The 27,359-nt window shown below is 41.6% G+C and overlaps 1 protein-coding gene across 1 annotated transcript; it reads left to right on the top strand.

Moving 5' to 3' along the window:
* The first annotated feature begins 8,446 nt into the window (after window positions 1–8,446).
* Window positions 8,447–15,835, top strand: IL21 (interleukin 21). The gene is made up of 5 exons (XM_036424389.2): window positions 8,447–8,736; window positions 8,845–8,880; window positions 13,043–13,192; window positions 15,450–15,527; window positions 15,617–15,835. Exons 1-5 carry the CDS (start codon window positions 8,590–8,592, stop codon window positions 15,638–15,640), a joined length of 435 nt encoding a protein of 144 aa, XP_036280282.1. The 5' UTR covers window positions 8,447–8,589; the 3' UTR covers window positions 15,641–15,835.
* The last annotated feature ends 11,524 nt before the right edge of the window (window positions 15,836–27,359 follow it).

The following is a 27,359-nucleotide window of genomic DNA, read 5'->3' as shown; positions in this document are numbered from 1 at the left end:
GGCACAAAGCTCTACCAGCTCCCACTCCTTCACCTACAGGGAAGGCCTTCCAAGGAGCCTTTTAAGGGGCAACAATGTCACTCTGTTGTCACATTTAAGATAATGAGTCTCCCAAAAACTCTAACAGGTGTCTGTCAGTCAATTACTCTAACCTTGTCAAAATGGCACCGTATTGAAATGTCACCTTACTTGTGGCATTTCACCAATGACACCCTCCTTGAGCTCTCCCTCAGGATGCCTCCACGGAATGACAAGTTCAGTTTAATGAAGTATTATTGCATGCCAGTTACAGGTGTATGGGACACATATGTTGTCTAAATAACCTCTACCTGGATTATCCATAGAAAACTTAGCAGATGGGGGAAATGAATGAAAATAGAAATGCGCTCCTCAGTATCCCACACAAAATTGTCCAGCATGTTTCCTGGTGGAGACTGCTCGCTATGTGAGAGAAGCTGGGTTTGGAGGAGCTGACTGTGTGGAGGCTCCTGGGAGGGGGGGAGGGGGGACTCAGAGAGCTTTGAATAAACGTAGGCTGTTTCTAAATTGTCTTCTCACCAGACACCAAGCAGATCCTGCCTTTTTACAGTTTTCCCTAGGCTGCGGTGCACCTGGGCTGTGGACTCTGCTGGAGTCACTGCTCTCGATGATTACCGTGACCTTTGGCTACCTTGCTCCTTACATTTCCAAGGTCTCCACTCTAAGTGTTGCCCTGAACACCAACCCCATTGAAAATGGTTCTCTGAGCCCAGCAGCAACAATCAGGGCAGGGGTTGTGAGAGCTGAGTGGAATCAAGTCCAGGGCCAGAGTTCCTATCCCTGTGACAACACTAGTGCTTCCAGCTGACACACACTAATGGCAGAACTTCCCAAGACACTGTGCCGTCCATCTCTTAATGTCGGGAGGATTTTAGTTGACTTCTGTATAAACAGACCTTCCTGATTTCCCCTGTGTTCATGCTAGAGTCCTGGGAGCTGATGGGAGCAGGAGAGGAGTGGTCTGATGCTCTCATCACCACGAGAAGGCTTGGAAAATATGGCAAACCTATAATAATTGATTAAATAAATATAAATGACTTAATCATACTTTGGCCATTACATTGTCAAGACAACTGATATCCTGATTGATTTTGCCTATGCTATTCAAGAAACATAATGTTTTTCTAAAAGGAGGCCGTGGACTGCTAGAAAGATGAACAAGAGGGTCCATTAAGCCTGAAACATCACTGGAGGCAAAATGACAAAAACTGAAGCTGTCTTATTCCGGGCACCTCATGAGAGGGCAGGGTTCTCTGGAAAAGACAATAGTGCTGGGGAAAATAGAAGGCAGCAGGAAAAGAGGAAGACCAAGTATGAGAAGGATTAACTTAATAAAAAAAAGCCATGGGCATGAGTCTACAGGAGCTGAGCAGGGCTGCTGAGAGCAGGACACTGTGGACATCATGCAATCACAGGGCTATCAGGAGTGCTGACTCAACAACACTTAGCTCACATTCAAGATCCAAATGATAGCAGGAGTTTACTCACTTCTTTCATAGATATAAAACGCCAGAAAATTGTTGTCAGCTCTCACACTGGACCAGCTGTCACTGGGTGACAATAATAAAAGGTAATTAGTTATTCCAACCCAGATTGAAAGCTGATCACTTAATTAACCAAGATAAGACATACATTTAGATTCTGGATACTACCAGAAATCATTTTGCAAAAGGACTCCTTACCTCACCCCAGATCTGCGTGCAGAAACATCGCCACTGTGTTCTCGCGCTTTGTGGGGCTTCATGAACACACAGGCCGCCTGTTAGGACAGTGGGCCTGGCTCCAGAGGGGGCTGGTCTGGTTCTGCGGGCAGTTCCCCCAGTCACATCGATGTGCCATTTGACTTTTTTGTGCTTTGGTTTCCTTGTCTGTATGAACAGAGAATCATAGTTCTATTTTTCATATTGTTGCTTTATTTACTTACTTATTTTACTTACTTTATTTACTTACTTATTTTAAATATATTTTATTAATTTTTTTTTTTTTTTTTTTTTTTTTTTTTTTTTTTTTTTTTTTTTTACAGAGAGGAAGGGAGAGAGATAAAGAGTTAGAAACATCAATGAGAGAGAAACATTGATCAGCTGCTTCCTGCACACTCCCTACTGGGGATATGCCCGCAACCAAGGTACATGCCCTTGACCAGAACAAACCTGGGACCCTTCAGTCTATAGGCCGACACTCTATCCACTAAGCCAAACCGGTTAGGGCCACAGTGTTGCTTTTAATGAGATGAGTCTATACAGCACTTAGCTCTAGAAGTGTCTGGCCTAATCATTATTAATATTATTATGTCTTTGATTGGTCCAGGTCTTTTCTCAGAAGCAGAGACCCCATCCTCTTTGTCAGCAGCAGGAGTGTCTCTCAGGGGCGACTGGTTTCAGGGCAGCCTTGGAGCCCAGCGAGCAAATCCCATTCTGTGTTCTCCTGCTTCTCTTTGCTAATCGGCTGCTCTCGCTTCTATGGAGCTGCCACTAGCATTGTACGTGGAGAATTCATATTAAAAGAATTCAAGTAAAACAAAACAGCAATAAAACATTAGTGCATGCCATTGAAGATGCCATTTCAGGATTCTGCAATCCCCTGTTGCCGGGTATGATGTATAATTTTTTATATGTATATAGTAATTCTATGTCATATCCAACTTCATTCTACAACAATGGTGTTTGGGAGCCCATAAATCCATCGCTGCAAGGACCATTGTCTATAAACTGATTAAATCACACTCAACCATACATGTGTAATCATCTTTCAAAAAGTATGTAACTAATCTTGTGACGAATTAAATGCAAATTCATTTAAAAGCTTTCCTGAATTCATAGTTATCCTTGGTATTAGAATTCCTCAACTAAACCTTAGTTGGTTTGGCTCAGTGGATAAAGTGTTGGCCTGTGAACTGAAGGGACCCGTGTTCGATTCTGGTCAAGGGCACATGCCTGGGTTGTGGGCTTAATCCCTAGTAGGGGACGTGCAGGAGGCAGCCAATCAATGATTCTCTCTCATCATTGATGTTTCTATTTCTCTCTCCTCTCCTTTCCTCTCTGAAATCAATAAAAATATATTTTTAAAAAATTCCTCAAGTAAGAGGAATATAAATTGATTTCTATTGAAACTTTTCTTTTTATATTAAGCAGGAGTTCATGCTATAAAACAAGATTCTCAGACACAATAACATAAGACATAAAATTTCTGAATGATAAGACACGACAGAGAAAATAATTTAATGTGTTTAATGTATTGTTAATAGAATACGAGCCCTTACAAGTAAATTGGAAACAAAACCAATATAGATGGTCAAAGCTAACTCTGCTGCCAGGAGTACAGACTGGTAGGAATGCTGGAAGACAGTTTGGCAGCTTCGATCAAATGTTCAAAAGGAAAGATATGATCTTCCACTTGGGAAATGAAGTAGGGGCTGTGTATTGAAAGGAATATGTTTCCCGTGTGCTTAAAGTATAGATGTTTGGGATGCTCATTGCAGCAGTGTTTGCAGGAGATAAGTAGTGAAAGAGACTAAATGTTGGTCGTAGGGACAGCCTTACATTGGGATATTAATCCAGCTATTTAAATGCAACAGCCCCGCTTCTGACTACTGTGTAAACTGCTGTCCCTGACATATTGTTGAGTGAAAAAGAAGAGTTGTAGAATATGTACAGTAAGGTTAATTTTTATGTAACAAACCCCCACATTTTTCTATGTCTATTATCTATAATATGGCTTTTTTGTATACATCCTTTTCTCCTTATATAATTCTATTTCCTTCCATCTCTGTCTACATATATTCCTCCTTATGGTCCTATGTACATAGGAAAGGAGTTTAGAATAACACAAAGTAAACTCTCAAGAGCGTCCCCAGGGAGTGAAATTAGGGAGGAAAAGGGATTACTTTTTATTTTTACTTTATGCAATATGTGCTTTGATTCCTTGTTTTACGACACGTGTATAACTTTTATAAATATAAAAATGAAAAGTATTAATTTTCCAAATGATCCTCATTCCTGGAAACTGAAGGAAGTGTCCAGAACGAGGGGCGCATCCAGCCGGCGGACTCCCTGCGATTGTGCTGCTGCCTGGGAGAAGGCAGAGGCTGCTCTGGGCGAGGAACTCAGCAGACACCACAGGAAGCGGACACAGCAAAGGCTGGCGCTGCACCTATTTTCATGACCGAGGGCTGGAGGCTGCAGGGCCAAGACTGAAGATGTTCGTAGCCACCCATTGCCCAGGTGTGGGCCTGTCCAGAGGGAGCGGGATTTCTTTGGTGGTTAATCCTGGACAGGGTCGGGGGAACCTGGGGGAACATGATGAATCTTCCCGTTCTTTCCCTCCATCCCCTGTGCTCTAGCCTCATGGTGAGTGTCGCAGAGAGACGAGCCACCTGTCTACATACCTTTGGCATCCAGGAGGGGCACATGTTATAACAACATAATATCACTCCAGACACTGGAGGCCTCTCTTCCTAGAGTTTGTATGCAGAGCGCCTATTTCTACCCACGAGGTCCAAAGTGGGTGAGAATAGAAATGAAGTATATGACACGCAGGGGTCCCCGGAAGAGCCGTGAAGTCAGGGAAAGGAGTTTGGCACAGTTAGTATCCAGCACAGTTTCAGTGCTGGCCAGACTCTCCCCATGAAACACTGCAAAGCAGCAACATTGACATTCGGACGTCAGTTCCTCTCCCTGCTCTCCAGGCTGCCCTCCAGTCCCCTGGCCCATTCCTGCTGGCCTATAGCACAGTCCATTAGAGAAAATGATCGAAATATGTCCATGAAGCAGGTGACTAAAATGTCCTGCTTTCATGGTGATGACCTGCATTCTGATCCAGGAAAGAATGCGACAGCAGACCCACCACCTGGCTCCAAGATGCCCAAGTAACACGGGAGCCGGGCATGAGCAGTGTGCTTCCCTCAGGCAGCTGCCCTGGGGGCTCTTGTAACGGCCTGGGCTGCTGGCTTCACACAGAGGTGCACATGCTGAGGAAGTACGGGGCACAGGGGTTGGAAATATCTGAGCTCAGGTGTAAAAATAGGAAAGAAATAGTTTGGCTTTTATTCCCTCTCCCTTCCTCCATCAAACCCTTTTCTGTCCATCCTTAAGAATAAATCCTTAAAAAAAAAAAAAAAAAAAAAAAAAAAGAATAAATCCTTTATCCTAGCCTTGTTCTTTACCTGGATGTAACGGGTCACTGTGACCACTTCCAGACAAAAATCAGTGGCTTCTGCTCTCGTGAGACATACTTTTCTAACAATCACTGCACTGTACAAAATACACAATAATGACCACAGAGCTCATGGGGGAAATGGGACTGAGGCCCCTCACCCAAACACACATAAAAAGAATGCTAGGGAAGGGGGGGCGGGGAGGGGAGAAGAGATGATAAGAACCTACTAAAAATACAGAAAGACAGCTATTTTATACAGCAAATGATTTAACAACACATAAGAACTACAATAAATATGGCCCTTTATCTAAAACAAGACCGAAATTGGCTCAGAAACCTGAGTGTTGGAAGGGTTGCAGCTTGTGAGCTACTGGGAAATGGCACGTGAGGGTCCCCGGGGGAAGCGCGGGCTACCAGATGGGGACCGCTGTGGCTCATCACACACGTGGTGACAGGGGAGCCCAAGGCCGGTGGGTGTTTGAGGCGTGTGGGTGTTTGGTGCACCCTCATGCTGGGTCAGCCGGATGCGGGTTCTGCATTTACCTCGAGTTTCTTGCAAGAGAAACTATGCAGAAGCAAACCCAAAATTCTTGTTGTACCCAAACGTTTCCCCGGTCATGATCATGTTGAAATAAATTCTCATCTTCAATACAAGCATTATGGCAGAACTGACTGAATCCAGATAATAAAATTATTGTGATTTAAAAAGTAAAAAGTAAAAAGTGAATAAGACCTCAATGAGTTGATGCTGTGAATGTATAATAACAATAAGGTTAATATTACTAAGAACATACGACTCACATAAACCTGAGCCCCCTTCTTTCCATTCGAAGGTCCATCTCAACACAGTGATAAATGCAAGCAAAATGCAAGTTGGGCTCCATCATTTTGAAGCACATTGCCAGTCCCGAGTGAAGCCTGCTGAGCTCTAGGAAGACGTCCTCCTTATCCCTCCTTATCTCGCCACCCTTTTCCAAGAGTTAAAAAGTTCATACCTAGAGGTACTATGTTCTATTGCCTGTAACAAATTACCACAAAACCGGTGGTTTAAAACCACACAAATTTACTCTTTGGTAGTTCTGGAGGCCAGAAGTCCAAGTGGGTATTTCTGGGGCTCACAGCGCGCTGTTGGCAAGACTGACTCCCGGTGCAGGGACTCTTTCGGGGAGAGCTCCATTTCCCGGCTTCCCGGCGGCGGCTCCGGTGTTCCCTGCCTTCCGGCCCGTCACTCTGATCTTCCTGCATCCCTCTTCTGATCACACGGGGCCACATGGACAACCCAGGGTACTCCCCATCGCAGGGTCTGCAATTTAATCCCAGCTGTGACCATGAAGGTAACAAGAGTCAGAGGGCCAGGACGCCTCTAAGTGCCACTACGCCAGTGATGACATTCCAGGTCCTCAACAACTGACAGGCCACTTAAGAGAGCGTGTCTGATTCTTGGAAAGGTCTGGACTGTGCAGGATCCTGGCAATCCCAACATGCTGGGAAGTGAGAGGGTCAGGCTGTGTCTCGAGAGGCGCTGCGGCACTGCAGGGTGGGGAGGAGTATCTATCTCTCCAGGTAGTGGAAACCTTTTCCAGGCGGTACAGCCATACCTGTGTGCTCCGCCTGAATACCAGCCTGTCCTGGCCTGCCAATCTAGGCTTCTGTCATCCTCTAGCCCTCATCCCTGACCAGCACACACATCTCCTGGGCCCTGGTCACAGGCTGTACTTTAGTCCTTGAACTTGGAATGTCCATTTAGGCCTCACCACCACCCTATGATTAGATTCTACATTTATCTTCTTTTTGCAAGAACATACCCAGGGTCATATGTGCTATTAACTGTCAGGGTCAGGGCTTGAACTCTAGCACTTTGACTTAGAAGGTGAGCTCCTAACCACTGTGGTTAGGTCTTCAAGAAGACGCACATCTCTTTGCCAGATAAGGGAAGCATGTGCAGAGACGATGAAGGCAGCGTGGAGGTGCCAGTGGTGATCCCTGTGCATTTCAGAGGTTTACACAAAACCCTCTCCCACAGAGAGTAATGGTTACAGGGAGGCCTTCTTGTTCATACAGAATGAAGTCTTATCTACTCTGTATGACCAAACCCAAACACTCCTGAATAGACAGCCTGTGATAAAAGTAAACCAAGTCCAAACTCCAATTTATCTCGGCGGCATAACATTCTAGAATAAAGTATGGCTGTGAGCATGAAATGAGACAGAGGAATAAAGTCTGGAGTCAGCAGTTTTGTTTTTAAGACCTAACTGACTGGCACTACTTTTGGTGATAATATTCTACTTAACCTCCTCCAGTGCAAAGAGTAGCAGGGACAGGAGCAGCAGTGAGGAGCCTGACCCAACCACTCCTGGACTTTGAGTCTTTTATTCCCCGCTAGCTGGTCATATTAGAAGTGTACTGTTCATGCCAGAGAAAATAATATCTAACAGAAAAAAGTAGCACCACACAAAGAGAAAAAAGAATCATTTGGGGGTATTTTTAAATTTTGCTTTTTGTAAAAATAAATCTTGGTTGAGACACAGTACTAGCACTTTCATTCATTGAACTGAAGAATTACACAGAATAGATAAACATGAGAGACTGTTTTAAAAAATAAAATTAGAGTGAAATCTTGATTGAATTTCTGTACAGTTCCTTAAAATCATTTATCCCATGTGTAAATCAGATTAAATGCCAGAAGCAGAGATAAATACTATTTGAAGATGCTTTGGAGAAAAGTTGGAAGCAAATTCTACTTTAAACGCTTTAACCTGATTAAAAAAAAAAAAAAAAAAAACCTGAAGTACTCTTGCTAATTTGGAAAATACCCCCGATATTTAAAATTTCCTAAAGGTAGCTCTCCTCCTACATTTATGATGGAATACTGTGTGATTTCAGTCAAGACGCATAGTTATTACCCTAAGAAAAAGTCCTGCTTTCCACGGGCAACCACCTTAGTCATTACCAAAGTGCCCTTATGACTGTAGAGAGACCAGGTAAGAGGCCAGGGGAGGCAGAGAGAGAGATCAAAGTGTTTTTGTTTACTCCTTTCATGTTTGGTAGCACCTATTGTTTACCATGCACACTTTTCAACTCATGCTGAAAGTTGGAATTCACCCATCTCTCTTTTCCTGTCTGAGGTGCAGATGGAGCACATTCGTGGAGTCCGTCCATCCCTGCCCCCATGTGTTCACACATGCACACGCACACCTAGCCAGTGGAAAAGAAAAAGGGTTACTCACATTCATCCACTTTACAAAGATTTCCAGGTTGCGATGGGAGGGCGTTAGCTCTCCCTGAAGGATGAATAAATACGCAGCTCCACTGACAACCTGTTCACAGTCAAACGGAGGTGACAACTGAGACCCAGGTCTTGCCCTCCTGGCAATTCTGAGACCCAGTCCTGGCAACATGCAGTGGGTAGTCTTCTGCCTGACGGTCATCTTCTCAGGGGTGGTGGCCCGTAGATCCAGCCACCAAGGGCAAGATCTCCTCTTGATCAGACTGCGTCACCTTATTGATACTGTGGATCAGCTGAAAAATTATGTGGATGACTTGGTAAGGCTGCACTTATCACAACAAAATTTAAGTCATATTCTTCAGTTACTATAAAGGAAGGTTTTTGACTTATCAAAATAACTCAGAACTCATTTTCTTTTGCTCTAGGACCCTGAACTTCTGCCAGCTCCAGAAGATGTAAAGGTAAGACCAGTTGAATTTGTTTGATAGAAGTTTTTAAATTCAATTAAGAAAGGCACTAGCATGATTTTTTAGGAATATAGTTAATTTCAATGAATCTGAAGGTTTAATAATTGATAAAATAGTGTTTTCTATTTTGGTCAACTATTCATTAACTTACCAAAAAGCCAAACAATAAAATGCTGTATATCTTATAAAATATATATTTTATCTCCAAATATCTCTAAGAGTACATCTAAGTAGTACTGGTGAGATGGAATAACAAAACTAGAAAATAAATCTATGCTATGATCACTTTCCGAACAATGACTCACGAATTGCATTGTAAGAGCCCTTGTGCATGAAAGTTCTTGAGCCTTTTTGTAAAGCTGTCTAAGAAATACAGATACACACCAGAAGAAGCAGAATTTACCTCTTAACACGAAAGAAAGAAAGAAAGAAAGAAAGAAAGAAAGAAAGAAAGAAAGAAAGAAAGAAAGAAAGAAAGAAAGAAAGAAAAGAATGGAAAGAAGGAATGAAAGAAAGAGGAAAAGAAAGAAAAAGAGGAAGGAAGGGAGGGAGGAAGGAAGAAGGAAGGGAGAACAAAAGAAAAAGAAAGAAGAACAGATTACAGAACAGCTTGGAGTGTGGAAAGGCAGGCCGTGCAGTAGAATAGACTTCCCATATACCTGGCCTCCAAGGGTCTCTCCTTTGGCCTTCAGTGAAGTCTTTTGAAAGGACCATTTTCAGCAACTCATCCCATTCTCTTAAGCCATTTAAATCCATTGAGTCCAGGGAAGAGGCCTATTGTTCAAGAGAACCACTTCCTCACTAGTCCTCACTCCTCTTCAGGTTTGATACTCTGAGGATATAAATGCAATTGGGGAACTGTTTTCATTGCCATGGACTTTTAAATGCATAAATTAGAATAACTGTAAAAGTGTTACCAGTAATTAGGACACTACAGAGGGGGAGACTTAAGAAGATACATAGCAAAGAAAACAATTATGGTAAATGACTGTGTAAAAGTTTAGAAAGTGAATGAGTCACAACTATTGCTTTTCTCTAAAATTCACTCTCTAGCTCTGAACGTAACCACTCTCATTCACTAGGCCCTTTTCTAATAAGCAGCATCCAAAATGAAAGTAGCACATTCAGTTTATTGGAAAGACTTTTCCAATAAGTAAGAATATGTCTTAATCAATGCCCTAATTATCAAAACATAGAATATTTTTCAGCATCTCACGCCCTTTGTTGAATAGCTGTGGTTAGAATTCTTTCTGGAATTTTTCGAACTATAGTCTATAACTTGCCAAATAAGAAATAAGAAAGATATCCTATTTTATGGCTTGAGTTGACCTAGTGGGTACTTTCTTCATAAACTTTGTTAAAGAGAAGTGCTTTTTCTCTTACATCATAAAGTGAGGGTTTGGTCTTGGTGACCCTGTATGCATCTAGTGATCTGATCAAGCAGCCCTGGCTATGATTCCAGTGAGTGGTAGTATAACAGGTCGGTAAGCTCTACTGACAGTAGACTCAGGAAGGAAGAAGAGAGTGCATTGTAGTGCTACCTCAAGTTTTTCAGAGCTAGCATCAAAGCAGGTTCTATGAGACTTACAAAGATCAAAAAGTTTAATGAAAAGAAATCCATCTATATTTTGCAGATAAATATTGCTATGTACTTATTATCTAAGATCTCTAATTGGTCTGGCCAGGAATCTTCCTTTTTCTTTCTAATCCTACTGGTGGTTCTGAACTGGTGGTCACTGCTCCCCTACCCCCCAGAACATCTGTCAATGTCTGGAGAAATGTTTGGCTTCCACAGTTGTGTGTGTGTGAGTGGGTTCGATTGGTATCAAGCAGATAGAGGCCAGGACGCTGCTAAGTACTCCAGAGCGCACAGCACTGACAACAAAGGCTTACGCAGCCTGGGTGCCAGTAGTGCCGCTGAGAAACCCATACTTAACCCTTGTTTGTGTGTGGGACAAAGGTTATTTTGTCCAATTAGTAAGACTTCCCAGTATGAATGGTCATGGCTTTAAAAAAAAAAGTAAGGAAGTTAAAAATAAGCTGTCAGAGGGCAAATATTTTCAAATATTCAACTGTAAAAGGATAAAGCCCTGCTCACCTCCTGGGGAAAGCAGCATTCGCTGGACTGCTCTGGGCTGAGGACAGGAGTGGTTCGTGACTCTGGCATCTGACCCACTGCTCCCTCTGTTCTGCAAAACACACGTAGGACAACTGAGTCCATGTGTTTTCATGTATTAAAGAATGAGGGGAGCACAGCATGGGACACCCAAGCACCTGTTCCCAGGTGGTGGTGCCACACGTGAACTTGGGGTCACCCAGGAAACCCCTGAAGTGAGCAGCAGGGCTCCTGCGCTACCTGGACAAGATTCCTCTGTCCACGCCCCTTCTTAGCAGTGAGCACACCCTTTTTGCAGCTCCTCCACCTCTTTTCCTCCAAGGATGCCTTAGCCGTGCAACTGGAGTCAAATCCCGCAGTTCCTGGTCCTGGCCATGATCGCTAGGGGACAGCTCTGCTACGTGCAGCAAGCACAGGTTCAACACAGGAAGGGCAGGAAGGGGAGCCCAGCCCCATCTGCAAGAGTCCAGGCTGCCAAAGCAGCCATCGCTGGTCCCACCACTCCTGGCAATGATGGCTCAGGGGGGCTTGTTTGGTGGGGCCCTGCTACTTCTCCAGAATCTGATCTTTCAATACACATGTAAATGTTAACTCAGCAAAACGGGCCTCTGTGAGAAATGTTGGTTTCTCAGATCAGCACAGATGAAGCAGTTAGCGTTTTCAGTTTCAGCTGGAAAATTTACCTCTTTAAATATGAATATTATTTTTTCCAGTAAGTTAAGCCGGTTGTGGTCAAAAAGAAGAGAAAAGAAAAAACTTCAACAAACAAGAGAATGTGTGTGGTTTTCAAGGAAAAAAAGTGCTATAATTAACATTTATAAATAGTTTCTATTAAATAAGCATTTTGGCAAACATGGGAAGGACACTACCTTGCCCTCTTGAGAGGCAAGCAGCTCTGGTAGAAGGAAACCAGATAAGCTGGTTCTCAGATTGTGGCTCTGTATGCAAAGCAAGCCGGTGGGGTTGTCTCCAAGTGCATGATATTAATCAACACATCCATAGCGGGTGCGCCAAGGTGTTGGAAAATGCAAAGCAGGCCAGGCGCTATTTTTAGCTGACTGTCCATTGAGACTCAGGTAGCGACCCAGAGGTGGGGGTTTCTGGTTGTACGGCAGTGCTTCCACACTCATGGGTGAAGGGAAGACGGGGCAGCTTGGGGGAGGAGGGTGGTGTCCTATGTACACACTGGCTGAAAGAGAAAAGAAAGTTGGATACAAGTTCTTAGATCAGCACTAAAATGCTTTTGACAGGTCAGTATAAACTTCGCTCTTCCAATAGGCTTCATTGTCAGTGTGATTTCTACGACTCTGACTTATTCGTTGGCAACTAGTTGTTGGGCTAAATCAAGAGACACATTTCAATCTTCATTCTGTCCACCACTTCTTTGTGCTCTGAGAGTTTGACTTATCCTCTTACTTAACTGCCTGAGAAACCCTCTTCCCTCCCATTGGCTGGGCAATTCAGGCACAAACCTTCCCTACCGGACGTGGGAGTGTGAACAGCAATTTAGGAATGCCAAGCGTGACCTATGGCGAGGGTACTAAATCTGCCACCTTTCCCCAAAGGAGGGGCCTTAACCCATTTACTTCATTCACTGATTCCATGAGTATTTCCTGGGCACTCACCAGCAACAAGGCTCTAAGCCAGGTGTTGGGCAACATCGGATGTTGCTATTAGACATTCTATATAAACCATAGAGCCAAACAGAATACAGATGAAAAGACTCTTAATCAGATCACAGCGTAACTCACAGCACGCTGCCACAGGTCAGTGGGACTTTTAGAGCCTCATAACTTAGAAAATTCCCTTTCAAAACTGCAGCCCCCGCCCACCACTCAGACCTCGGGTGTTGGGAAATACTGGGGAATGTGGGCTCCCTCCGGCTCCTCAGCCCCAGGGGAAGCAGGGCTTGAAATCATTCCTCATTTTTCTCTGAAATGGATGGGACACTGTCTTACAAGTAAAAAGGGGGCCTGGGAAGGACATGCTTACTCTCTGAATAACTTTCGTTAACATATCCACAAACTGTTTCCCTTTCAGAGACACTGTGAGCGATCGGCTTTTTCATGTTTTCAGAAGGTCCAACTGAAGTCAGCAAACCCAGGAGACAACAAGATCAACCTATTAACTAAACAGCTGATGAGGAAACTACCTCCCACAAATGCAGAAAGAAAACAGAAACAGAGACTAGTAAGACTGACCTTTGCTTTCCATTTTATCTGTCCTATTGACTTATAACACACACACACACACACACACACACACACACACACACACACACACTCCCTCACTCCTTAGCCAGAGCCCCAGTGTCTTTCTGCAACTTGCACTTTATACACAGTGTTGTTTTGAGACATGAAGTCACCCCTCATAAATCCAGAGGCTTGAAAGTGCCCAGAAACCCAAATGGAACTCACTGACAGCCCCTGGGCCTTGGAGCACATAATACAGCTTCCCACGGTGAGGGAGTCACTGGGCAGAGAATTTGGTTGTGACTTAGGAGCAAAAAAATACTTTCCTCTCATCAGATGCCACATGTAACTTGCATTCTAATTGACAGGAGCTACATTCTAGCTTTCCTATAAGGAAAACGACAGCCTGACAGAGATCAGGATAAATCTCAAAGTTGGCCTTCCTCTCTTAAAGAATATTACTGCCTTGTGCAGTCAGAGTCCATACTCATTTCAACAGTGGGCCCCATTATGCGGCTGGAGAGTTCCAGTAGTCTCCAGTTTGAGGGGCCCTGAGACCCTCATGTATGGCCCTTCTTTTGCCAACTCATGAGCAATGCTGATCCTCTCATGAGTGATGTAAGCATTAACCAAATTCAGTAGGTAAACACCAAAGATAAATTACTCCCCCATTTTTTTTTTACAAGTTCTCTCTCCTTCAAGGAATTTCATATGTGATTCAAAAGAAATCTTAGTTACATTGTTGAAATGATTTTTACTTACTGCCATTGCTTGGCTAGATCACAATGTGAAAAGTATTCCTCTCAAAGTATCCTCAGAAAGAAAGGAGCTGAGCATGTCCTTGAAATCCAGTATCAAAGACGCATGAAATGGTAGTGCTGGCACTGAGCTTAGAAGTATCCAGTTAAGCATCTTCATTTAATAGATGGGAAAGGGACAACAAAGAGGCTAAGTGGTGTTTCTCCTACAAACAGCAAGAGCCAGAATGAGAACCAGAACTTGTATTTCCTCCTGTCAGTCCAGTGCTCTCACTACAGTATCAGGATGGCATTACAGATGCTAAATACCAGGCACTGGCATGGTGTGTGGGCTATCAATGTATTATACTTTACCCAAATAAGGGAAACCAAGAAATATTTTCCAAAAAGAAATATAATTGAATAATACCCATATGAAAAATTCTTCACTCTACTATAATCAGGTAAGTAGAAATCCTATTTTTCCCCCCAATAAAAACTTTTAACCCAATAATGGTAAAAATGCTCTATGTACATTAAAAGCTTATTTTTTTTCTCTTTTTTTTGTAAAAATATATTTTATTGATTCTTACAGAGAGGAAGAGAGAGGGACAGCAACTCAGAAATATCAATGAGGAAGAACCATCAATCAACCACCTCCTGCACATCTCCTACTGGGGATGTACCCGCAACCAAGGTACATGCCCTTGACCGGAATCCAACCTGGGACCTTTCAGTCCACAGGCTGACGCTTTTTCCACTTAGTCAAATCAGTTCGGGCAAGAGCCTTAAAATTTTTCATCCCTTTAATTTAGTAATTCTACTTCTAGAAATTTATCAAATAAAATATATAAAGATATATATGAAAACTATTCAGAGATGTTCTTTGAAGCAATGTATAAAATAGAAAATGTTAGAAGCAATATATGGGTTTCAAAATAGTAATAGTTCAATCCTATTTGGAATACAAAGCTACCATTGTGTACCATATTTGAACATTAAGGAATATTTTTAATATATTTTTATTGATTTCAGTGAGGAAGGCAGAGAGAGATAGAAATATCAATGATGAGAGAGAATCACCTATTGGCTGCCTCCTACACACTCCCAGGCATGTGTCCTTGACCGGAATTAAACCCGGGACCCTTCAGTCTGTAGGTCGAAGCTCTATGCAGTGAGCCAAACCAGCTAGGGCAACAATGAATAATATTTAACACAGAATAAATGCTCATGTTGTATATAAAAAGAAAATTACCAATCAGTGTATAGAAATGCAAAGGACAAAAATTACCAGAAGGGTCTGTATCAAAACATGGCTGTGGTTACTCTGAGGGTGGGATTACAGTAAGTGATTTTCCCCATTATTATTTTCTGAACAATTTTATGCATTTCCCAATATTTCATTGAACATGAAAAATGTCTCTAATAAAAAAAACAACAACAAAATTTTAAATGAATGTTTTATTCAATTTGGAAAAAAGTCTCAAACAAGAATATTACTTTTTCATTGATTTCTAGATGTGTCCCTCATGTGATTCTTACGAGAAAAAACCACCCAAAGAATTCCTAGAAAGACTAAAATCACTCATCCAAAAGGTACCACTTAAATTATGTTAGATTTCCTACCTCAATTGTACCCGGATGGCGTCCTGTGCGGGGTTACTCATGGTGCACTGTCTCCACAGATGATCCATCAGCACCTCTCCTAGAGCACGCGGAGTGGAAGGTTCCTGGGGCCTCACTGCAGCTGACACTATGTGCCGTACTCTAACACAGCAGGGACACTTGCTTCTGGGTATTTCTGACAGAGGAATACAATGTATTATGAAGAGGGGAAACTCTGTTCAAAGTCCGGATTATTCCCCATGTTGCTATGCAATATTTCAGTTTAATCCAGCTGGTCTGTGTTTGCCCAACTTGAAAAAACTGTTTATTGATTTCCTATGTTATGGATTTTGATGACTTCTAAAATTTTTACTTACCTGCCCAACTATCATATTTCTTGGTTGGGGAGACGTTAAAATTCTTAACCGAAAATATAGTTTGGGAATATATTTATCTTGTATTAACTTTGATTTTGATTACCACAAGAATGAGGTCTCTGATAATCATAAGTTAAAAGTGATACGCTATAATTCAAGCTAAAAATATAAGAAGTATAGGGTCAAAATGGAAAGCTGAAGTCTCTAGTAACTTAATGAAATGAAAAATGAGTGTCTAAAAATGTATAGCTCAAAAGTTTAGTTTTTATCTCAGAATGTTTAACATATAAATATATAATTTATTTATGTACCAAAAAGATATCTTTACCAGATGCCTACATAAAAGTCTTACTTCCTCATTGGGATTTATCAAATATTTAAATACGGTAGATGTGAATATATTTATGAAATAGACTCAATCTTTTTTTCTCTAAGTGGGTGTAATTGTACCTTTCCAGCTTGAGTCCCTTTATGAGCTAACACTGAGCTTATGAAAATGGCAATTAAAATCTTCAGAGGGACATCCTTCAGATGGTCTTCTGGAACCAGATAGAAGTTTTTAAAATCCTGAAATCATTACAATGATTGTAGTGAGCTAATAACTTTAAATGCCCATCTCTCTCTCTCTCTCTCTCTCTCTCTCTCTCTCTCTCTCTCTCTCTCTCCCTCCCTCCCTCCCTCCCTCCCTCCCTCCCTCCCTCCCTGCCTTCTTCTCTCCCTCCCTCCCTTCCTTTCTTCCTTCCTTCTTTTTTATTTTTCTTCTTCTAAAAATGGCAGACAATTTGTGTCTGCATGCTTTCTATCAGGCAAATTGTCACTTGTAGAAAATCAACGTCAGCCTACAAATCAAGAGCCTGGGAATCCTGTCCACACAGAATGCAGACCTGGTCATAAACATAGCAGTTCTCCAACCATGTAGCAAAAACAGGTGACCTGCTCCAAGTGCCATTTCTGCTCCAGCAGTTCATTTAGGTCAGAGGTTAGACTCTAGAAAAATAAATCTTCACTGGGACGTTATAAGCTATTTGGAAACCTTGTTGTTAAAATGGCTGTGAGTACAAAGGGAGATGTTGTATGGGAAATGCTTTATGCTCTAAGAAAAAACATTATCTACTTAAAAGTACCTTAGAAACGCGTACTTTTATAGTTCTAAAAGTTATGTTAGGAACCATTTATATCATCAGGTCACCATGAAATGTTTGACCATCGGAAACGAGTACTCTGTTTTAAAACTTGAAGATGTTATTGCAAAGGAATCCTGTGGATATGTGCAGAAGGACAAGGCTGTACATCTAACGCTTGCCTTGGTGTGAAGCAGTGCCAGGCCGGGTGCTAGGTGGGGTGAAACTGGAAAGCGGGCTCAAAGTTGACCTGGGAAGAGGAATCTTTTTTCTTGTTTCTGGCTTTCTAGTTTTTTTTTTTTTGTTTTTTTTTTTTTACTTCTTTGACACTGTGATTTTATATTTAAAATAATGTATTTATTTTGGTGTGTTTACTGTTAATAAGTCTCTGTTCTAGTCCCTTTGACCAGAGATTTTTATCTTTAAAGTAAAAATAATTTAGTGGGCTGAACCCGAGTTCAGAGACTCGGGCAGGATCCTCACAACATCCCGAGTGACAGCAATGCATCGGAATAAAGAGGACGAAGAAGTGAGTCCTGCCTGCTCGTGTTCCAGGCTTAGCCAGCCCTCTACAGCCACTGCGGCCGACCCATAGCATTACCGTTCACCTACAATGATCACCCAGGAGGCCTGAACTCCTGCAGGCTATGTCACTTGCTTAAGTGTTTTGGATTTCTATTTCCTATCTGTAGAATAAGGCTGTTGGACTTAATGTCTAAGGTCTATTCTGACTCTATCTTTAGAGCTTTAAAATCTGAATACTCTTAGAGGAATACAGTATTTGACTATATTTTTGAGTCAAACATTCTTCTGAATCCGATGTTCAGTTGATCAACGTTATTTCAATAGGATCTGTAGCAACAGTCACTGGGGAAACAAGAAAAGTGTTTTGAAAAAATTAAAAGAGGAAGAAAGGAAAGCATTGCTGGAGGTCCTGGGAGTTCAGGGAAATGAGTCATGATTTCCACTCCATTAGCTGAAAGTGTCTTTTTTTTGGACCCTTGCGGAGAACTGTAGCATTATTATCTATATATTGCTCTGTTGTATTGATATTTGCATCTGAGAATTTAGTTTTAATATGAACTATGTACTATATAATTTAATGATTATTTATTATATATTTGGTTTTAAATGTTTATGTTCATAGCTTCTTATTTAAGACCTGATCATATTAAATACTACTCAGTCAGCACACTGTCTTCTGTGATTCCCTGGAAACCTTTAATTCAATAGTCTTAGCAGAAAATAAAATGGATCATTAGTGTCTGTAAACTTGTAATTTTCACAGAAATATGCTAAAAACTATCTTCTCTCCTTATGTGCTTCACTGAAATGGCACTTTCCACTTCCTGTCCCTACCTTTAGGATACCATAACCTTTGCAGCCCTCCCAAAGGTATGGCAGGTGTGGGCGGAATTGAAGATATTCTTCCCAATGTCCATTACTTTTGTGCCAACCTCACTCCCCACTTGTCCGTCCACTTTTCTTATTGATGACTGATGTCTGGTGAACACTCCTCTATGTTCACCGAGGACTCAGGCACATTCTTTTCCTTGAATCCAGTGTTATTCACCAACTGGATGACTTCAGTGCCCACGATGAAGAGTCTGCCCACACTGTAGCTTCTCAGAACCTGAACTGCCTCAATTTCCAATGCCTGCCTCTTTTACTCCATCCTTGGACATTTCCATTCCCAGGTGCCAGATTTGGTCACAGATGTCACCTCTCTGTCTGAAGTCTCTACATACATGTGAAACAATCACCTGCTCATCTCTTAGTTCTTACACTGCCTCCTTCCATTCCATCAGTCCCAAGACCTCATCAAACAGCCAGGCCTCCCTTATCTGGCTTCCTGGGGTCACTTTCCCACTTCTCTCTTAGCTCTAAACACTCACCTGCTTCAATATCTGTCTCTCTCTATTCCAGGACACAGGATAGTTGGACGGGACCATGCCTCACAAGAAGAAGAGAGATTTGGGTGTTCATAGTCAAGCTTGTTGAAAGAGGAGTCTATGCCTGTCTTTACTTCCCCACTTCCTATCCACTTATCAAACCACCATAATCTGATTTCTGCCTCTCCCACCCTACTTCTATATCATAAAAACTGCCCTCTCTCTGGTCAACTATGACCTCCAAATAACCCAGCTCTCCAAAGTGTCTTAAGTCATCATCTCACTTGCTCAGCATAGCTTTTGCTACCTTTGATCTCTCCATCCTCCCTGACTGTGGAGGCAACTCTTCCTCCTGATCCTCGTCTGCGCTCTCTGCATACGCATAGGGTCGGTTATTGGCTGCTTTCCTGGGTCCTCCCCATAGAGCTCAATGTTCCTGGGGATTCTGTCCTTGGTTATCTTTCTCTTTAAATCTTTTCCCTCAACAGTCGAATGAGTTCCTGCACTTTGAATGCCCTCTGTATATTGTTGACCAAATTTATAGATAATGCCTCCACCAAATCTGCTAATTCCAAGACCCATATACCCACCTTGTCTCTGGAGATTTCCATCATATCTCCCAGCCCTTCACCCCAATATGTCAAAGTGATCTCATCACTTTCCTCCACTTGCATGACCTCTGTTTTCCACTATTCCCTAGTCATGATGGGGACACATTCCCCAGCCTCCCAGACTCTGCCTTCCCTCTCATATGCTATAACCAATTGGTCACTGGGCTTTGCTGTTTCTATATCTTAAACTGGTCTTTCTTGTCTACTCCCTCTGCCATCGCCTTAGTGCTGGCTCTCGGAATGGTTGCAAGGACTTTTGAATGGATTTCTAGCCTCTTGCCTTCTCTTCTTTCCCATCTATCTCTGTGTTGCCACCAGTGATAAGTCTGATTACAACTTTTCCTTGTTAAAACCTTTCACTCTCTGTTGGAATAGAGCCTAGGGCCGAGGCAGGGCATACAAAGCCAGTTATCATGTGGTCCCCTCAGCTCCAAGCCTCTCTTCCCCTTGAACTTCACACATCAGTCAATCCAATCTACTTCTAGTTCCCTAGACTCCCCATGTTGTTTCATTCCTCTGAGCCTTTGTACATTTCTCTCCCAGGAATATCATTCCTCTCTGCCCCTTCCTTATAACCAGGAAACATGTGTCTGTGAACATTTAAATTAGTCATCACTTCCTCTAGAAGGATTTCCATCACCATCTTTCTCTCTGTGATGCGTTAATATCTCCCCACTTTCAGAATGTGAGCATACTTTGATTATTAGGCTTAATACAATGTACACAAATTTAGTGATTTATATGTCAGTTTCTTTTGGCAGAAGGAAATCCATTTTGCTTGTCATATATAGTAGATAATATATAGAAAACAAACACTTATGAAATTGAATTGAACTAAACACAGATATATGATTATGCACTGAAATTCTCCTTGGCATCTCTTACACATGGAATCCAGTTATCGCCAAAGCCAGTGATGACTGCCAGCTGTTTTCAAAGTATCGCTAGAATCTAACTATTCGTCACCATCTTTAGCTTCCATTTTTTCTGAGGCCTCCAAAGTCTCTGACACAATGATGGTGATACCTTCCTGAATAATTTTCCTGCTTTTGTTCTTGCCCTTCACCAAAACTGATTTGCAACAAAGCAACCTGAAAGATCCTTTTGAAAACTGATCAGGATATATTACCTCTCAGCTCAAAACCTCCCAATGGCTGCCATCCCATTCAGAGGAAAGTATGAGTCTTACATGGGTTCCTTGGCCCCATCTTCTCCACCTATCACCTCTCTAACCTCATCTTCACTCTTCTTGCTTAACTCCACACACACTGTTACTCTTTCCTTTGTCCATACTCCAGGAACACCATCACGTGCGGCGTTTTCACTTTCTGTTCCTTCCATCTGGAATGCCCCTGCCAAATGTGCACATGGTCCATCCTCACCTCCTTCATGTCCGTGCTTTACAGGTACTTCTCCACCAGGTCCTCTCTGATGACCACTGTATTTTAAATCGCAACTCCCCTCCTAAACACCCCTGCTTTATTTTTCTCCATAACATGTACCACCCTGGTCATATAGATTTTAGATATTTATGTGTTTATGGTCTGGACCCCACTAGAAGGTGAGCTATATGTGGGCTGAGATTTGGTCTGTTTTGTTCACTGTTATCTCTCTGGTAACTGGAATAATACCTGGGACATAGAAAGAACTCAGCAAATATTTTTAGGAAGAATTGGTGGTTCTGCAGTGCCTGGCCTTAAAGTTCTAGTTAAAACTCTACAGGGCTTTAATTCCCAACATACAATCTGCCTTCTCTTTATTATGTAAGTGCTGCACTATTGCTTTTTCCCTTATAGTTTCTCCTGATCTCTGAGTAACATGTATTTTCTGCATATATCCTCCCATCCTCTTATCAGATGTAACCACATCTCTTCTTTTTAAAACTGGCCTTCAGCAATATAAAATTTGGAAGATTAAAAAGGAAACGTGCCAAAACTGGTTTGGCTCAGTGGATAGGGTGTTGGCCTGTGGACTGAAGGGTCCCGGGTTCGATTCTAGTCAAGGGCATATAGCTTGGTTGTGGGCACATTCTAGTGGGGGATGTGCAGGAGGCAGCTAATCTATGTTTCTCTCTCATCGATGTTTCTAACTTTCTATCCCTCTCCCTTCCTCTCTGTAAAAAATCAATAAAATATATATATATATTTTTTAAAAGAAAACGTTATCCCACATATTATTAAAATTTTAGCAAAAAATATTTTTCTAAAGAAAGATCCTGGATTTTCTATTGTCTAGAGTTCTTTCACATGTAGATAAAATGTCTTAATGCTTTCCAGTTTTACAGCTTAAAGTATTCAAAATGATAATCTCCCTCCCCTTACCAAAACAGAAAATCCAGAGCATTCATTATTAGTTTCTAAACATGTCATTTTTCTCTGTTTATAATAAAATATTCTTTTCCAGAACGCTTCCTTGCATGTTGTAAATTATTCCACTTTCTTTTAGTTTTCCTTTCTTTGTTCTTTCTGAATGAGACATGAAGCGCTACAGGAATTTCTTCATAAGCACAGGCAGGCAAAAGACAGAGGAGGGCAGCATGAATGGGGCAGATGAGAGAGCAATTTTGTTTTATTTATTTATTTTTAAAATATTTATATTGGTATCAGATATGAAGAGAAAGGGAGAGAGATAGAAACGTCAATGATGAGAGAGAATCATTTATTAGCTGCCTCCTGCATGTGCCCTAACCAAGAATCAAACTGACCTCCTGGTTCATAGGTTGATGCTCAATCACTGAGCCACACAGGCTGGGCTGAGACAGCAACCTATTACTATAAAAGGCTAATATGCTAAGTGTCCTTCCCATTGTCCAACTGGTGGCTTTGATGTGCACTGACCACGAAGGGGCAGATGCTCAATGCAGGAGATGATGTGATGCACACTTGCCATTTACAGAGAAACGGCAGAACAGACCTGGCTGACAAAGCAACACTCAGCTTCTCCCAAGTGGGAGACAGTCCCTGCCACCACCACAGAACGACAGCCCACCAAATCGCAGCCAATGCTGCTGAGATCCCATGGCCAGCCCAGAAACAGTCATTATGGGCACCAGGTAATGACATCATATAGCAATGCCCAGCTTCATCTCCCTATCTACTAGTCTCCTTGCAGTTTCTGCAGCCCAGGAACATGACTTGCTTTATAGCCAGGTGGAAACATGTACACTGCAACCAAATGTCTGTGAAGCATTTTTCTGGGCCTCATTTCAGTTGATTCTCACAGAAGTCCTGGGGTTGGTATATAGGAGACTCGGTGGAATCTTATTTTCTTTTCATTAGCCAGACAACGGAGATTTAGAAATCTTAGAAACTTGACCTGACTGAAAAGAAGTAAGAAATGGTGGACCTTGAAAATGATTTCATGTTTTCTCACTGCACAGAATATAGTCAAACACTCCTGCAGTTAAATATTTTACTCTTTGTTCTCCCTGCGTCATCTACAACAATAATCTGCTTCATGTTGATATTTACTGCTGTGTTGCTAACAATTACCTGAAAAAGAAGTTGGTGTGCTTCCCTGAGCTGGGAAGTTTAGCTAAATCAGAAAGCAGTCCTAATAAAGCAAGTTTTTTCTATATCTTAAAAGGCTAAGTTGGCGCTCTCTCTCTCTCTCTCTCTCTCTCTCTCTCTCTCTCTCTCTCTCTCTCTCTCTCTCTCATATACACACACACACACACATACACACACAATACATATAAAGTTCTTGCTGGCAACAATAGCATGTTTGTGTTTTGATCTGTTATTGTCAATTGTGAATTTGGTTGACACTCTATTATAGAGAAAGGGCAAATAGCGATATTAAAATATCTCTTCTAATTAATTTCCTTTCAATGTGCACAAATTCATGCTCCAGGCCACTAGTTTTAAATAGGAAGGAAACCTCCATTCAGTGGACTCTTTTGCTTGCTTTCAGTGAGGTTCAATGGGGAATAATGTGAAAGGTTCGAGACAGTGGCGTGATTACAGAAACAATATGAGAGAGAACTCTTTGAGGTACAGTGTGAAGATAGACTTCAGTTCAAGTGAATTATCTACCAGATGGCAACAAACTGGCATGTGGTCCTCAGCCCTGGCATGCATCAGAGTCATCTGGGGAGCTTATACAAAATACTACAGGGTATTTCATTAACATAAAATGAGAATGTCTGAGGGCCTGGAGAAGGGTGTTTGTGGAGCTCTCCAGGTGATTCTAGTGTATAACCAGGCTGAGAACCACTGAGAGAATTAAGGCCATGCTGACGTTTAAGACCAAGAGAGAGAGATAATATGTACTACGAAATTTTAAGTACATGCATTGTACTTTCCCCAAGTCATTTCCCTTTCACAATAACTTAATTCTCTCTGAGGCCCTAATAACAATGATAGTGCCCAGAAATGTGTTTACCCTTTAAAAAAAAAAGATAATTTTGGAGAGACTTCAAGTAAAATTAATTATTTGTTGAAAAAAGCAAAGATGTTTTGTGGGATAATCATAAAATAGAGCTAAGTACAGCAATTAACAAATGAATAGTAGCTATATGGCTGCACCACAGAAACATAATGTGGATTAAAAGATGCTAGACACAAATGAATGTAAACTTTATGATCCAATTTATATAACATTCCCAAACAGAAAACACTAATAAACAGTACAGTCAACTCTCAAAAACATGGGAATTAAGAGTGCTGATCCCTGCTCAGTCAAAAATTCACATATAACTTTGGATTCCCCTAAAAGTTCACTATGAATACCTTACTGTTTACTGGAAGCCTTACTGATAACATAAACAGTTGACTAATACATTTTTGTATGTTATATGTATATATATTATTCTTAGGTACTGTATTCCTACAATAAAGTAGATAAAATGTTATTCAGAAAATCATAAGGTAGTGAAAATATATTTGCAGTACTGTACATATTTGTTAAACAAAATCTGTGTCTATATGGACTCCCACAGTTCAAACTGGTGTTGCTCAAGGCCAGATGTATTAGAAGGCAGATTGTGTTCATGCTGGGGGAATCGGGGAGACATGGATGGCAATGGGAAAGAAAGTGATGCTGTATTTCTTGACCCAGAATGTGGTATTTATTGATTTATTTATACCATTTCCCCTATGTATGTTATTCTTTAGTGAAAAGTTGAAAATAAATGAGATAAAAGATGTCTTTAAAAAAATCCTCCCTATCAGATGAATGATGCAGGCACTCCTAGAGAGTTGGTGGGAGGGATGATTGGGGGGTGGGGGGGAGCGGGGGTAGTGGGTAGACTGAAGGGAAATCCCAGCAGCTGCCATAAAGGAAGATTCTAGGTTGAGGTACTTTAGTTAAAAATAACACCATTACAATTATATTTTTAAACTGGCTCTGACCATATTACCATCTTTCTATTAGGTTGAGAGATGGTCGATTTGGAGAAAAGTCTGTGTTGCTGTGTATTTGTTCCCTATCATCTTAATTCAAGCAGTTTTCCAAATTGAACTTACAAAAGAAATGATATATTTATATCTGTATCTATATCTATACCTGTATCTATATCTCTATCTATATCTGTATCTATAATATATCTATATCTGTATCTATAATATATCTATATCTGTATCTATAATGTATCTATCTATCTATCTATCTATATATATATATATATATATATAGAGAGAGAGAGAGAGAGAGAGAGAGAGAGAGAGAGAACATGCATCTACCTTTGGTTGGGTAGAATCCCAAGTAGAAGTGCCATAAGCTTTTGCTCTAAAGTTATTGTTGGTGTGTCAAAACCAGTTAAATGACTAGAGCTGTGACCATGAGCAAGGTATCTGTGGCGGTCACAGGGAGTATTGACCATTGACCCTTCATTTCCCAGCAGAACCTTTCACTGCAGACATGATCTTCAGAAGACACCTTGAAAGGAGAGGATATGCTGCCACCTACTGAAACAATGCAAACACAGGCAGACACTCGGTTTGAACGACAGGACCTTGTCACCCACCATTGGTGAAAAGCAAACGGCATAAATGCTCAAAGGTTTCCTCAGCTTTCTCAGTCATGGACTCAAATGAGATTCATTTCCACTTCTGAGATCACTTCTAACCAGGGCTTCAGGACCAGGGAAATGTTTCTCCTTTACCTGCGGAGCTCAGTGTGAACATGGACAGGGAGTCTGAGACCTGCATGGCCACATCGATGTTTCTCTCTCTCTTCCATTAAAATATACTTAACAAAACAATATCTCAGTTTGGATGTGCCTGATTGTTACATCGTCCTTAGATTCAGATGCAACGTTTGGGGCAGTAATAGAATGCAGGTGATGCTGTGCCCTTCTCCCTACTGCACAGCAGGGAATGGGATTTGAGTGCTCCTTCATGCACATGTAGCTTCAACCTCCAGCCTTCCTTCCGCTGCCCCTCCTAGCAGGGGTGGTATCCAAGAAGCCTGCACCTGTTCTCACCCCAGGTGCTATTGATAGGAGCAATAGTGATGAACTGACTAGAAAGTGGGACGCCCCTTGAGATAACATTCCTTGCTCTATCTCCCTCCCCCAGACACCAGTGACACAACCTGGAACAGTGTGATTGTGAAAGTCCTCCCTGCTGGCATGAATCACTGTTTGGCCTCAGAAATGAAAGGAGATTGAACCAGATGAGCTCTGTCGCCAAAAACACCCCATGGAGGAGGCAACACCAAAGAACAGAGCAAGCTAAAGCCCACAGAGAAACACCAAGGCTGTCAGGACAGACCTGCAAAATCCCTTTTAAAGATAAATATATGCAACAGGGCTGCATCCCCCTTTGGAAAATAGTCACCAGTTCAGTGAGCATCCCTACTCTACTTTCAAAGGGAACCTCAAAATAGCCTGAGAGCCTGGCCTGCATGGCTCAGTGGTTGAGCATCAGTCTATGAACCAGAAGATGACAATTCAATTCCTGATCAGGAAACACTGGGTTGTGGGCTTGATCCCCAGCGTGGGGTGTGCAGCAGGCAGTCAATCAATGATTCTCATCACTGATGTTTCTTTCTCTCTCTCTCTCTCTCTCTCTCTCCCCCTCTCCCTTCTTTTCTGAAACCAATAAAAATAAATTTTTAAAAAATCACGAGAGACACAAGTTTCACAGAGAAAACATAAAGGTGTACTGAATAAAGATAAAAATTAAGAATACATGATTTTTGTGATGAGTGAGGCGACAGTTAAAGCCAAAACACGTTAACCATTGCTACTTGAAAGGGAGACAGAAAGAGAAGAGTCCTTGAGAACTATCAAGACAATTGTAAACTCCTGGTCAGCACAAGCTGCAGCACTTAAGTCCTGTCCTTGGAACGTAATTATTTTTGAGAAGGATGACACAAAAATTGTAACACAGTAAATATCATGATGGAGATGTATTTATTACATGCCAGGCACAACTCTCAGTTCTTTACATTGAACAATTTGTTTCATGTTCACAACAATATTGTGAGTAATGTTACTGTCCGCATTTGACAGGAAATGGAGGCACTAAGTGTTTAATTAACCTGTCCATCATCTCAAGGCTAGTAAGTAGAGCCATGATTTGAAGGGGGCCAGTTTGGATCTATGGACCATGCTCTTAAACTCTAAAACCTATGCTGCTCTTAATAAATATTAGGTAGAAGGATGGATGAATGAAAAGGATATACTATGTAAAGATGACGGATGTATGGATTCATAGATGAATGGATAGATATATGGATGAATGGATGCATGCAAGCATAGATGGATGATGGATGGATGGGCTTATGGGTGGATAAATAGATGGATGGGTGTGCAGGTCTGTAGTCCATTGAAGAAGGCTAAGGCATGAGAAAAATGTACCCACTATTTTTGCTTCTT

This window comes from Pipistrellus kuhlii, unplaced genomic scaffold (assembly GCF_014108245.1).
Source record: "Pipistrellus kuhlii isolate mPipKuh1 unplaced genomic scaffold, mPipKuh1.p scaffold_m20_p_8, whole genome shotgun sequence".
Taxonomy (NCBI): domain Eukaryota; kingdom Metazoa; phylum Chordata; class Mammalia; order Chiroptera; family Vespertilionidae; genus Pipistrellus; species Pipistrellus kuhlii.
This window is presented reverse-complemented; position numbering and strand designations above follow the sequence as displayed.